Raw genomic sequence first — 14,880 nt, forward strand, 5'->3', positions numbered from 1 at the left:
CATCGACACTCGGCTGAGTTCACCCGTCCCCATTTCAGTAGGTAGTCTTTAGTTCTACCTACTCCGCTCCTGGCTCTGTTCAGGGCAACCCATTCCCTTCTGGGCAGGAGAGTACCATGAGGTAGGGACTCGCAAGGACTCTGAAGAGCTCCATTTGGTGGTAGAGTGTCGGAAGCTTTCCAACGGTCTAGTCGGTATTTGGCAGAGTCCTTAGGGTTTAGATTCTGTACAACCATGAAGCTCTTTCTGGACTTGAGTCGTCTTCTTATATCTTTGTAATGGTGTAGAGAACGTCTTGGGTCTTGCTCTTGTTAAAAGTTCTGGAGTGAGCTTCTCGTCGGATGGAAGGTGGTGTAATACCTGCTAGCTGGTGAATGTTTAATACTTTAAAGGAACAGTCCACCGTACTTCCATAATGAAATATGTTCTTCTCTGAATTGAGACGAGCTGATCCGTACCTCTCCGAGCTTTGCGCGACCTCCCAGTCAGTCAGACGCGCTGTCACTCCTGTTAGCAATGTAGCTAGGCTCAGCATGGCCAATGGTATTTTTTGGGGCTGTAGTTAGATGCGACCAAACTCTTCCGCGTTTTTCCCGTTTACATAGGTTTATATGAGCAGTGATATGAAACAAAGTTCAGTTACACAAATTGAAACGTAGCGATTTTCTACGCTATGGAAAGTCCGCACTATAATGACAGGCATACTAACACCTTCTGCGCGCTTCGGCAGCGCATTGATACCTTCACTCCTCTTCGGGCACGGCCAGGCGGGCGAATGTCCTGGTCCATCCGCCCCGTCTTTAAAAAAAAAAAAAAAAAAAAGGTACAACTCGAGCCCCATGGTAAAATTGGGACTTTGTCATTTTTCCGCATGAGGCCCATGGTAAAACCACACTTCCAGGAGGGGCTGCCGTCTGCCTCCCAAGCCGGCCGAGAGCGCTCCTCGTCGGGCACGGCCAGGTGGGCGAATGCCCTGGTCTGTCCACCCTGTCTAAAAAAAAAAAAAAAAATGGTACAACTCCGAGTGAAGGTATCAATGCGCTGTCGAAGCGCGCAGAAGGTCTTAGTACGCCTGTCATTATAGTGCGGACTTTCCATTGTGTAGAAAATCGCCACGTTTCAATTTGTGTAACTGAACTTGTTTCATGTCACTGGTCATATAAACCTATGTAAACAGGAAAAACGCGGAAGAGTTTGGTCGCATCTAACTACAGCCCCAAAAAATACCATTGGCCATACTGAGCCTAGCTACATTGCTAACAGGAGTAACAGCGCGTCTGACTGACTGGGAGGTCGCACAAAGCTCAGAGAGGTACCGATCAGCTCGTCTCAATTCAGAGAACATATTTCATTATGGAAGTACGGTGGACTGTTCCTTTAAGTTTGATTCATTTGAATCATAAATTTCAATTTGAATCATGAGGAATTAGTATTGTGTGTAATTTGAATTATGAGATAAGAATTTGAATTAAGTGGTGTTTGTGACAAAGTTTTATTTTCTTTTTCAATGTTGACAAATAAACAATTTGTTACAATTTCCCTCTCGGATAGCCTCAGAATGTCCCGTTGTAGCCTCAATTTTTCAAAGGCTTCGCACGGCGGAAGGGGGGCACCATCCTCCCCCGCTTGGTTGCTTCACTCCCTCGCCATGGTGAGCTCCCTCATACTAAATTTTTCTAGAAAAACCCGATATACCATACCTTTTTTTTTTTAAATGATTTTAAATGTGCAGTTCATAGTGACACCAGAGTTAAGGGGTGTTCACATGGCACATATTTGCATCGATGTATTTTGTTGCGATATATCTTACACCGGTGTAAATTTTGTGGAGCGTTCACACGTCACAAACCTGCTTACTAGAGAGAAGCGTGTTAGCACCGGTGCAGCCCCACTTGCGTTCACACGGCAGTTTTTGCGACCGTGCTATATGATAGTAATAATGCGGAAATGAAATATGCGCATGCGTGAAAATGTACTTCCTTTTCCCGGTTGTCATGGCATCACCAAGCGCCGGGAAAACAACGTGGATGAAGACACGCAGTTCTGTTGTTGTTGACATTCGCCATTTTGGAAGCGCAAAATACCAGGATGCAAATTATGCAATGCCCGTATGTAATCAACTCTCCTCACGCGTAGCGAGTCTACCCCTGTAGCGTTCAGACGTCCCATTTTATAATCGGTGCTGCCCCGCAAACTAGCATTTACTCCGGAGTAAATTTCTTAAAGGTCCCATGGCATGAAATTTTCACTTTCTGAGGTTTTTTAACGTTAAAATGAGTTCCTCTGACCTTCTTAAGTCACCCCAGTGGCTAGAAATTTCATAATGTGTAAACCAAACTATGCCCAACATTTGAGAATGGCGCGTCAAAAAGGCGCGTTGATAAACACTTCCCTTGCCTACGTCAGCAAGGGAGATGATCCCCACGCCCCCCCTCTGGATTCCCACCCACTGTATGGATTGCCCGCCCAGCTCAAAAGTTGCCACCAAACATGGAAGTTGCGCTGTACATGGATGTGACAACACAGAAAGGAGTCTGTTTTTACTGCCGACGGGAGAGCCCCTGAAGACGCAGTGGCTTAATTTTATTTACTCCAATAATACGCCGTCGAGTCTACCTAAGACGGTGTATGTTTGTCGGAAGCATTTTCCTGATGAATGTTTCCACAACTTGGGACAGTACAGGGCAGGTTTTGCACATCAACCGTCACTGAAGCCTGGGTCCGTACCAAGCATCCCTGCCGCATCAGCCACAAACACCCAACAAGTAAGTGTATAACTGTTAAGTCGTTTTGCCGTGTTTTAAAATCGGTGCCACGTTAGCCTTGCAATGGCTACATTAGCTGTGCAGCTAACCGCTTCCTGCAGTCAGCCAGGTACTCTGCGCTACAAAATCAAAAAGCATGCAGCATGCTCTGTTATAATAGCCAATCAAAACAGTTTTTACAAAGACACCCACATTCTTTTTTTTAAGTCACTCGTTCATTTTATTTGTTTGTTTGTTCAGTAAAAACCCAAACATTTGTTGAATTTATTTTATTTCCTCGCATCGCACCTTAATGACGTCAGCGCGCGGTATTTTTCCCTTCGCCGTTTGTTCCTTCTCTCTCGCCATAGTAAGACACCCACATCCGCTTGTTCTGACCCACTGGAGGTAGCGTCACAGTGCTGTTAGCCAATCAGACGTAACGCGTTTACATGTCATGAATATTAATGATAAGACCCGCCCCCACCCTCTACCCTTCCCCACCTCCTGCTTCTCATTAGCAAAACGACGCACTGGGAAAAGCGCTGAAATGGGGCTTTCTCCCAGGAGGCTATATCTACGTGCCGAGGGTTCATTTCGAGAAAGGCTGCGGATATAACATCCGGAAACCTCCACGAGCCCGTTTAAAGCATCAACAAACCACCATGCCACGGGACCTTTAAACCACCTCCCGAGCAGGGTTAGATTTGCACCGGTTTAAGCAGCTTTCAGGGGCTACACCGGTATAACTGTGTGAACGCTCTACCGGGGCAGCCCCGGTGCTACACCGGAGTAAGAGTTGCCATGTGAACACCCCTTTTGTTAGTTCAATCATCTTTCCGTCCATCATCTCTGAGGACACAGCTTCTAGCCAACTGGGAAACAGCAAATTAGCATTAGCTAATACCGGAGGCGAATGATTTAATGATTTTGTCAGCCAGCTTGTACTCATCATTTATTTTATAGCCACAAAATTGTCTGTAATATCTACATTTCCCTCAGGTGTGTTGGTAAATTATTCAGAAAAGGCCCCAAACTGCCAGAATTACACTGTGATTGCACTTAGCATCAATCGCTAACAACCTGTGTATGTGCTTCATACTGACAAACAGCAACACTACAGCTGTGATGAAATTTTTTGATACATGTATTTTTTTTTTTAATTGCCATCAGAAAATGCCACCCAAAAAAATAAAATAACCCACACAAGAGAGGGAAATGTGGTAATTTCACACAGTTAGCATGCTACATTTGAACGTAGCATGTTAGCATGTGGTGCAAATAGAACCGGTTAATCCAAAACGTCTCAACACGGCATTCTTCCTGCAAGTACACTCGATCACCCTGCTTTTCTACTACACGACTTTTGTTGATATTTTCCCCAAGTGAACACACCAGAAATGCTGAGCATGCAATCGGAGATGAAGCTAAGGTTTAACCGGGCTAGTCACAGGCCGCTAGGAGATTTAGCGCCCTGTAATCCTGTTCTAAACCAACATCTCTGGCAGAGAGACGGCGAATCGGAGCATACGAAACATCCGTGGCATGTACACTATAAACCAAAGCAGCCACATCACACACACGCTTAACTTCAGAAAGCCACAAGCTGCTGCCTTGATTTTAAAGCTAATGTTTTTGCTCGAGATGTCACATTTACAGCCTTGTTACAGTTTGCAGAGCAAAATCTGGTACACATGTGCAAATCCATCACTGCAGAAAGTTGTTTCTAGCTGTGGGGTGATTCATTTAACTGGAAAAGAAACTCCAAAGACTGCCTTCATAAACGTATACGATCATATTGCGGATTTAATAAAAGTCCTATAGCCTTTAGTTTCTGGACTTTCCACTCGCAGGACACATTAGGTCCAAGCTGACGTTACGTACGGTCCAACTTGGTTTGTACGACCGCCCAAGGAGGTTGAAAACTACAAGAGCTCGATATTTAATATATTTGTGTGAGTTTTACCACTGCTCTGAAATTACAGACCATCTTCTCTATGCTTCAGGACCCCGCTTTAAGAGATACTGATTTAAACAGAAGTCTGAGATTTGGAAAAATATAAGAGAATATTGGGAGACACGGGCGGCACGGCGGTGTAGTGGTTAGCGCTGTCGCCTCACAGCAAGAAGGTCCTGGGTTCGAGCCCCGTGGCCGGCGAGGGCCTTTCTGTGTGGAGTTTGCATGTTCTCCCCGTGTCCGCGTGGGTTTCCTCCGGGTGCTCCGGTTTCCCCCACAGTCCAAAGACATGCAGGTTAGGTTAACTGGTGACTCTAAATTGACCGTAGGTGTGAATGTGAATGGTTGTCTGTGTCTATGTGTCAGCCCTGTGATGACCTGGCGACTTGTCCAGGGTGTACCCCGCCTTTCGCCCGTAGTCAGCTGGGATAGGCTCCAGCTTGCCTGCGACCCTGTAGAACAGGATAAAGCGGCTACAGATAATGAGATGAGATTTATTCATCCATACGCACTATGATATTTTGTGTAGTTTGATATTTGGTGGAGTGGTTAGCACGGTCGCCTCACATCAAGAAGGTTCCTGGTTCGAACCTCAAGGCCGACGGTGTCTGGAGTCCACATGGGTTTCCTCCGGGTGCTCCGGTTTCCTCCCACAGTACAAAGACATGCAGATTAGGTAAAATACCCAGCCACTGGGTTTGTACAAGCCAGTGCGTACTTTGTGCCGATCCCAAGCCAGATAGATTGGGGAGGGTTGTGTCAGGAAGGGCATCCGGTGTAAAAGGGGTTGAAAATCATTTAGGGCTTTACCCTGTATTCTTCCCCTGTCTCTAGGTCACAAATTCAAATTTGTTATGGTTTTCGCCAACAGAACAGTAACTAGCAAACATTATACAGATCTAAATGTTACAAGATTTGGTTTAGATTCCAGATTCTCTAAGAGAAATGACTTAATGACAAAGTGGGGAGAGGAAAAAAATAAAAAACCATAAACCATCAAGTCCAAAAGCTATTTAACACCCGATCGGCTGCTTGCTAATATAACTAGCGACACCGTATTGAGCTGAACAATATGGACAAAAAGCTTATTATTACTACTCCAACAATGCTGCAAACTAACTGTCGAAGTACTCACTCGCATAGTTTAAAAGACTAGAAGGATTTCATTTGAATCAACATTTTGGTTCTTTCTAAACACTCGACATTGTCTATACCTCCACCAAGCCACATAACATCAACATCAAAATCAAAGCACTTGAGCCTAGGATGATAGTAAAGCTGTCCACCAAATTTCATCCAAATCCGTTCAATAGTTTTTGAGTTACGTTTGGAACGGCAAAAAAAAAAAAAATCCTGGATCCACGTTGCTCCCGAGGCCACGGCTCACCTTTCCTCAAAACCCGTTCGCCATTTTTTTGTCTTACATTGGGAACAATCAAAAACAAAATGGAGGTGAAAACAACCTCTTCCAACACAAAGCTGGCGAAGGTCGTTATCTGGGATCTTTGAGAGGTTGAGACGCAGTTTGTGAGACTCCTAATTTGTAGACTGTGATCAGTATTGTCAAAGTCTTTATTGCCCTTATGGTCTTGCGACTCGGCAGCCATCTTGGTAACGCACCCAGGCAGTTATTTCAGGCTAACAAGCCCAAGTGCCTATCTAAATGAATGGGCTGAGAGGCATAACTTCACTTTCAATAGTCACTGGAGGGGGGGGGATGACACCTCCATGTCCAGAAAATCAGTCAAATATGATTTATTAAAAAAATAAATAAAAATATTGGTAATCTTTGCTCCAAAATAATGTTTAAAAGAAGCTGTTTTTCCCCCCACAGGTTATCCTTCTACGATGCATACTGATATCTACACCACACACACACACACACACACTCGATATTGACACACTAGACAAAACCTAGACTTTGTTTTGGCGGTGGGTGGGGTGGAGGGGTTAGCACTCATGCACGGAACTAAAACGTCTAGCACGTGTTAGACATTAACGTCTAATGATAACAAAACATTTGGCAAGCAGGAGAAAAAAAAAAAAAAAAAAACACAACCAGGGCTGTGAAGGCAAGCACAGAGAGGAAAGCTGGTGAGAAGGAGGAGGAGGAGAACAGCGCAGCAGTGAAGCTAAAGGAGACAGAAAATAAACAGAAACTCAGAGGAAAGAGCAAGAGCGAGAGAGACAGAAGACAGTGAGTGAGTGAGCTCATAAAATGTGCATTGCAGACTGTCTCCAGTGCAGTCTGGGGGTAATGGGAGCAAGAGGAGCCTGGAGCGACACACACACACACACACGACTCTCCGGCTCCTTCCCAATCTTTCCCCACACCGCACTCTTTCTTTCTCTCGGTCTCTCTCTCTCTCTCTCACACACAAATCTGTGTCACATGATGCAGAAATCAATAACTGCACTCTAGAGCCCGGTGAATGAGACAGAAGCACCAGAACAGCAACCGCACAACTGGGACGTACGTGTGTATACAGTCCCCCCCCAATCTCACTTCCTGCCCGTGTACCACCAGGGCAGCAGCAGTCTCTCTCTCTCTCTCTCTCTCTCTCTCTCTCTCACAGATGAACAGACTGACTCCGTTATGTCGAGGCTGCAGCGCGGCTTATGATTACTAAAGGCTGAAGGATCGGAGACTAAAAATATCACGCAGACAGAAGGGCCAGCGCAAATCTGGACTGAACAATGAAAGCAACCAAAACCAGGCAAAACCCACATGCTGAGCTCTCCTTCTCCATATCTCCTTCCTAGTCAGTCTCTTCCCCCTCTCTCCCTCTCCGAGCTAATCTGAATTTAAAAGTAAAAACTTGGACTTACTGGCATGTCAGCATGCGCTCTCACACACTCTCTCTCTCTCTCTCAGACGCGTGAGGCTCCGTGTGCGCTGATGAATCCGAAGAGGTCTGCCGCCTTCTTCGCCGTACAGCCTGCTTGCCAAGTACTACCTCCTTCTCTCTCTCTCACACACACACCCTTTATCTGTCCCTCACCTCACTTTTTTTTAAGCTAACTTAACCCGACAGACAGACAGACAGACAGACAGACAGACTAAGGTGGGTCAAGTGTTTAAGGAAGGGTTAGAAAAAAAAAAAAAAGACAAACCTTGAAAAGAGAAGAAAGCCCGACCCGGATAAGAGAGTTTGCGAGTCCTGTTCAGACTTGAAGCTGTGGATGTGTGTGCATGGCGCAGTCTGGCCTTAATGACAGAGTCTGAAATCCGATCCCCCCCCTCAGGTCTCTGCCAACCACCGCTCCCCTCCCTCCCTCCCTCCATCCCTCCCTCCCTCCCTCCCTCCCTCCCTCCTCTCCTTCCCTCCCTCCCTCCTCTCCTTCCCTCCCTCTGCTCGCCTTCCCCGCTCCCTCGCTCCGATCCTCTCCTCTCGCATTGTTCCAGCCCGCACTGCCAGCTGTTTCTGACAGCAAAATTACTGTGCACGGAAAAATGATTGCTGTCGGAGGACCATTTCCCCTCCTCTCTCTCTCCCTGTCTCTCTCTCCGAGATGTTCAGGCTTCCGCAGACAAATTATACACTTTATGTTGTTGTGAAAAGGCAGCTGCGGGCCTCTGCAGGAAGAGACACACTCTCTCTCTCTCTCTCTCTCTCTCTCTCACACACACACACACACATAGAGGAATAAACGCATATATACATAGACCAGAAAGAGTTCCTGGAGAGAATTTACAGAGGAAGGTTTTGTTCCCCCCCCTTCTCTCCTCCACAGTAATGCATTCAAAAGCGCACAGCTCAACAGGAACTAACAACTCTAAGGTTTCACTTTTAGTTTCCACCAACTTTTGATGGCTGGAGAAGTTCCAGTGGCAACAGCTCCGTTATGTCAACACTATGGTTAGCTTTAACTTTGAAAAGCGTCTTGGATTGCTGTTTTTTGTTGAATGACAATTCATTACCAGTTTATATGGGAGGCGACGTGACAAAAGGTTGAATCTTTGCGTCAACTTTAATGACCGGGGACACTGACAGAAACCATAGGACCAATTTTATACAGCACGTTTGGTAACGTATAATTCATGATGAATTTGGGAATTAACATGATTGTATAAGGGAGCGGCACGGTGGTGTAGTGGTTAGCGCTGTCGCTGACTGGTGACTCTAGGTGTGAATGGTTGTTCGTCTCCATGTGCAGCCCTGTGATGATCTGGCGACTTGTCCAGGGTCAGCTGAGACAGGCTCCAGCTTTCCCATGACCCTGCACAGGATAAGCGGTTATGGATAATGGATGGCCATACAGGTGGGATACGATCTTCTAGACTTAAGCATCTGTGAAGGTTGAGATGTCCCACAACTCAGCTTGTACAATAATCAATTTAATAACCGAACAGCGCCAGAGGACCAGACATTCATGTTTGTCTCCTTGTATGGTGTTGTACCTTAAATAACTCAGAAAGACAAGCAAATGATGTTTGATCCACCCCAATTTACCCAGTTTCAAGCACATACCAAAAACCATACAACAGCAACCACTGATCATGTTTGATACTTGGTGTGGCCAAAAATCAATCAATCCACCCACCCCACACCAACAGTGCTCTGAGAGCACAATAGCCCCCGCTACAATATATTGCAAACAAAATTGCAATATGCGTATGACTGTCCTATAACAAAACCTTTGGCCAAGTTTTGTGAAATTCTTTCACAAATTAAGAGACTAGTAGATTTTAGAAGGTGAGAACTCTTTCCAGGACGGACAGACGGACTTCGCCACGACAGAATTCCTCTTCGGGCCTTTTGGCCAACGGGGGATTTTTAATAAAAACAAACAAACAGGGCGGCACGGTGGTGTAGTGGTTAACGCTGTCGCCTCACAGCAAGAAGGTCCGGGTTCGAGCCCCGTGGCCGGCGAGGGCCTTTCTGTGCGGAGTTTGCATGTTCTCCCCGTGGGTTTCCTCCGGGTGCTCCGGTTTCCCCCACAGTCCAAAGACATGCAGGTTAGGTTAACTGGTGGCTCTAAATTGAGCGTAGGTGTGAATGTGAGTGTGAATGGTTGTCTGTGTCTATTGGCCCTTTTCCACTACCCTTTTTCAGCTCACTTCAGCCCGACACGGCTCGCATTTCGACTACCTCAGAGCAGCACGACTCAGCTCGCTTCAGCCTTACTTAGCACCCAAAACTCGCACGGTTTTGGAGTGGGGCTGAAGCGAGCCAAACCGAGCCGAGTGAGGCTGGGGGCGTGAGCAGACACTCCCCTGTGCACTGATTGGTGAGGAGGAGTGTCCTCACATGCCCACACACGCCCCGTGAGCGCGCTGGGATCTGTAAACACCGTAAACCCGGAAGAAGAAGAATTACGAATTACGAGAATTATGAAGCCTTATGCGCCTCGCCTCATCTATACGCTCTTGCCAGTATCTGTTGGCGTTGTCGGTGACAACAAGCCACAGCACCAAGACCAGCAACACTAACGACTCCATGTCCTCCATGTTTATTGTTTACTATCCGGGTCGTGAGACTACCGCTTAAAAGCTCACTGATGTCACTGTTTGCGCCGCCTAACGACATCACGTGACGTCCACCCACTTTCGCTAACTCCACCCAATGTGTCCACCCACTTCCAGCCAGCACGGTTCAGCGCGGTTGTAGTCGAAATGCAACTCCAACAGCCCCGCTCAGCTCGACTCAGCCCAACTCAGCACGGCACGGATCAGCCCGACTCAGCCGCGTTGGTAGTGGAAAAGCGGCATGTGTGTCAGCCCTGTGATGACCTGGCGACTTGTCCAGGGTGTACCCCGCCTTTCGCCCGTAGTCAGCTGGGATAGGCTCCAGCTTGCCTGCGACCCTGTAGAACAGGATAAAGCGGCTAGAGGTAATGAGATGAGATAAATAAACAGAAATCCCAAAATGTCAAAAGGCACAACTCCTCTAGGTCACTTAACATAAAGGTCAGGTTTCGTGAAAATTCCTAATAGTTTGAGTTATGCTCCGGAAACTAAAACGTTTACAGACGGACAGAGCGCTAGCTATATCCCCTCCCCCCCATATGCCGGGGAGGATTTTTAAATAAATAAATAAATAAATAAATAAATAAATGGGAAGAAGAAGTAGTGTGTACACCCATAGAAAGTGACAGACAAACAAACATGCATGTACAGTACACACACACACACACACACGAGGAACTACAAGGTAAAATTAGAAGTGAAACAAAACGAACTCCGATGTACATGAAAGTCCACGAATCCTTGCCCAGGTCTGGTTCCGGTTTTACACGCTTCACAAATCCGCTCCTGCATCACACTACACTGCTCATTTCAACGAATCCCCAGCTGCAGCACCTCTGCTTTCAGTAATCAGCTAATTAACGAGCTCTTCTTGAAATATAAAGATGTGGAAAACATCTGAGCTTTGGCTCTGTCGAAGTGGATTTGAGCAGATGAGCACTTGATGCGACGATGTAACTACAACATGGATCATAATTGAGAAAAAAAAAAAAATTATTAAATGAATTCTGTACGAGGTCATAATAGAAGAACAAGTGCAGAGGATGCTGCTACAGATATCTCACCGAGCTTAACAACAGTATTTAAACCACACTGCTGTGAATGCAATAAAAACCACCCGTCACTCAGCCTCCATCAACCTTTAACACAACTCCAGCTCATAAACCCTTTCACGGTATTATCATACAGTTTCTATGGCTACAGACTCAGTCTTCAGAAACTTAAAAAGTACATTTCTGATCCCTGTAACTGTTATCAACTAAATTTTTTACCAAGAGCACATCGTGTATTATACGAGCGCATTCATTTAAATCTACGCTGACCATCAGTTAATGCCAGAGGTGGACAGTAACGAAGTGCATTTACTTGAGTACTGTACTTAAGTACACTTTGAGTACCTGTACTTTACCTGAGTAATTTTTTGGAAAAACTTATGACTTGAACGTCACGACATTTGAAAGAGAAAATATTGTACTTTTCACCAGGGGCGCAGATAGGATTTTTGAATTGGGGGGGACTGAGCTGTCCGCAAATGATTCCATTTTGTGTATACATGTATGTGTGTGTGTGTGTGTGTGTGTATATATATATATATATATTTATTAGGGGTGTGCAAAAATATCGATACGGCGATATATCGCGATACTTTGTCTTCCAATTCAATATCGATACTCAAAATTTGAATATCGATATTTTTTCAAATAATAAATCATGTTTCAGACGGGTTGTAAATCCAGTACGACTTCCGCACCTCCGCTCCGCGAGGTGTCACTGTGCCGCTCCCTCACTGCAAGGCACTCTTCGTCTTCTCTTTTTTCCCCCGGCGGTTGCAGTGAGGAAAAAAACAAGCAAGCATGGCTGTTAACGTAAACCTAGAGACGCCGCCGAACTTTAAGGCAGATGTTTGGAGGCACTTTGGATTCCAAAGGAAAGGAGAAAAAAAAAAAAAAAAGTGAGCCGGTGTTCTGTAAAGTTATCCTACCTCTTGGATTTGTCCTACCAAGCCTACTGCGCATGCGCGAAATCCAGGAGGGTAGGAAAATTCAACAGTAGTTTTGTCCTACCGATCAGCTGGGCTGATAGAAAATCGGTGAGTATTTCACGCATTTGCCGATTTTTATGTTTTGTGCGTATTGGTCGAGTCTTTGGCCGAGTCAAATAATTTGTAATGCCTTGTTTTGAATAATAAACCGGTCTGTATGAGAACTTGCTAATTCATGTGTTCTGCGCATGCGCAGTAGGTTTCGCGCATGCGCAGTAGGAGACTAAGATGCCCACTGCACTTTTCCATGTGTTTCAGACAGTGTGTTGTTCCTGCAAAATAAGCACAAGTTAAATGTTCTCAAGTTTACAAAGAACAAATTGATATTAGCGTTAGCACTGAAATGTATGTGCAGTCTGCAGTGCAAGTTTTAAGTTTTTCATAAAACAATTTGATTCTGCTTGTTAAGCAGCACTGATGTGTCCATGCTTACAGAAAAGTTGAGAATACCAGCACAGAAATGGGAATTTTCTGTATGTTGTAGTGAAGCAACTCTTGGTTTTGCCAGCAGTGGAATAGAGACAAATATGTCTGGCAAGAGTGTGTAGTTATGTATGTGAAATGTAATTTTACAGTGGTCAATAAATTCTGATTTTCTTCAGTGACAGATATCGTGATGTGGTTGAAATTTCTTGCAATATATCGATTATCGCAGAATCGCTGTACCGTGATATTATCGTTATCATGGGCAAAATATCGCCAGAGTATCATATCGTATCTGGTGATACCCAGCCCTATATATATATATATATATATATATATATATATATATATATATATATATATATATATATATATACACACACACACACACATATACACACACACACACATACATACAGGCGGCATGGTGGTGTAGTGGTTAGCACTGTCGCCTCACAGCAAGGTCCGGGTTCGAGCCCCGGGGCCGGCGAGGGCCTTTCTGTGTGGAGTTTGCATGTTCTCCCCGTGTCCGCGTGGGTTTCCTCCGGGTGCTCCGGTTTCCCCCACAGTCCAAAGACATGCAGGTTAGGTTAACTGGTGACTCTAAATTGAGCGTAGGTGTGAATGTGAGTGTGAATGGTTGTCTGTGTCTATGTGTCAGCCCTGTGATGACCTGGCGACTTGTCCAGGGTGTACCCCGCCTTTCGCCCGTAGTCAGCTGGGATAGGCTCCAGCTTGCCTGCGACCCTGTAGAACAGGATAAAGCGGCTAGAGATAATGAGATGAGATGAGATATATACATACACACACACACACACACACACACACACACACACACACACTACCGTTCAAAAGTTTGGGGTCACTTTGAAATGTCCTTATTTTTGAAAGAAAAGCACTGTTCTTTTCAATGAAGATCACTTTAAACTAATCAGAAATCCACTCTATACATTGCTAATGTGGTAAATGACTATTCTAGCTGCAAATGTCTGGTTTTTGGTGCAATATCTCCATAGGTGTATAGAGGCCCATTTCCAGCAACTCTCACTCCAGTGTTCTAATGGTACAATGTGTTTGCTCATTGCCTCAGAAGGCTAATGGATGATTAGAAAACCCTTGTACAATCATGTTAGCACAGCTGAAAACAGTTGAGCTCTTTAGAGAAGCTATAAAACTGACCTTCCTTTGAGCAGATTGAGTTTCTGGAGCATCACATTTGTGGGGTCGATTAAATGCTCAAAATGGCCAGAAAAATCTCATCTCATTATCTGTAGCCGCTTTATCCTGTTCTACAGGGTCGCAGGCAAGCTGGAGCCTATCCCAGCTGACTACGGGCGAAAGGCGGGGTACACCCTGGACAAGTCGCCAGGTCATCACAGGGCTGACACATAGACACAGACAACCATTCACACTCACATTCACACCTACGCTCAATTTAGAGTCACCAGTTAACCTAACCTGCATGTCTTTGGACTGTGGGGGAAACCGGAGCACCCGGAGGAAACCCACGGGGACACGGGGAGAACATGCAAACTCCGCACAGAAAGGCCCTCACCGGCCATGGGGCTCGAACCCGGACCTTCTTGCTGTGAGGCGACAGCGCTAACCACTACACCACCGTGTCGCCCTATTGTTATTATTATTATTATTATTATTATTTCACTCTCTCTTCATATCCACATTCTCAAAGGCCAACGCTAGCTTACCCACGACTTGGTGTTGCTATTGCGTCAGTCCAGTTACCTTCCAGCCAGTGTAGTGTAAAGGCCAATTTATGCTGACAACCCAGTCCTCGCAGATGGAGTCGCAGATAGCGTTGCAGACAGTGTCTGCGTAGCCTTCGCAGACGCTCTGCGCGCACCTCCCAAAAATTGACCACCGCAGAAGCCTCGCAGACAGCGTCGCAGACAAGAGGGCTCTGATTGGTCCACTCTACATCCGCTGTACACGCACTTCCGCTTCCCTACTTTCCCGGTTTGGTTTGTTTTCACGACCAGCATTTTTAAAAACACGAGCGAAGATGGAGCAGCACGAAGAGCGGTTGATCGAGGAAGTGAGGAAGTACGTACATCTATACGACTCCAGTTCTAGTCATTATAAGTAACCGGAGGATAAACACTCCACTAACCACACCCACCAACTACTCCTAGCGACTTCGCGCCCCCTTGTGGGGGCGGTGAATTACATCGCGCACACCTATTACTCCCCGCTCAACAATAAATTACAACTGTCTGCGAAAAGCTAT

At 45.7% G+C, this 14,880-nt stretch overlaps 1 protein-coding gene across 5 annotated transcripts in view; it reads right to left on the minus strand.

Annotated features, from left to right (window-relative positions):
* Positions 1–14,880, minus strand: part of LOC132892044 (activin receptor type-1-like) — a 245,534-nt gene that overhangs the window by 173,913 nt on the left and 56,741 nt on the right. Inside the window, exon 1 of one of the 5 annotated variants that reach the window (XM_060930372.1) lies at positions 7,816–7,903. The exons of 1 other annotated variant lie outside the window; for it this stretch is intronic. Coding sequence is in view for 3 of the 4 variants with exons in the window: in XM_060930370.1 (XP_060786353.1) it covers positions 7,531–7,544 (14 nt within the window). In the remaining variant the exon portion in view is untranslated. Of the gene's footprint in view, positions 1–7,530; positions 7,760–7,815; positions 7,904–14,880 lie in introns of those variants that run through there. 3 more of the 5 variants (XM_060930370.1, XM_060930374.1, XM_060930373.1) reach the window with 3 other exon arrangements.

Source organism: Neoarius graeffei, chromosome 9 (genome assembly GCF_027579695.1).
Source record: "Neoarius graeffei isolate fNeoGra1 chromosome 9, fNeoGra1.pri, whole genome shotgun sequence".
NCBI classification, from domain to species: Eukaryota; Metazoa; Chordata; class Actinopteri; order Siluriformes; family Ariidae; genus Neoarius; species Neoarius graeffei.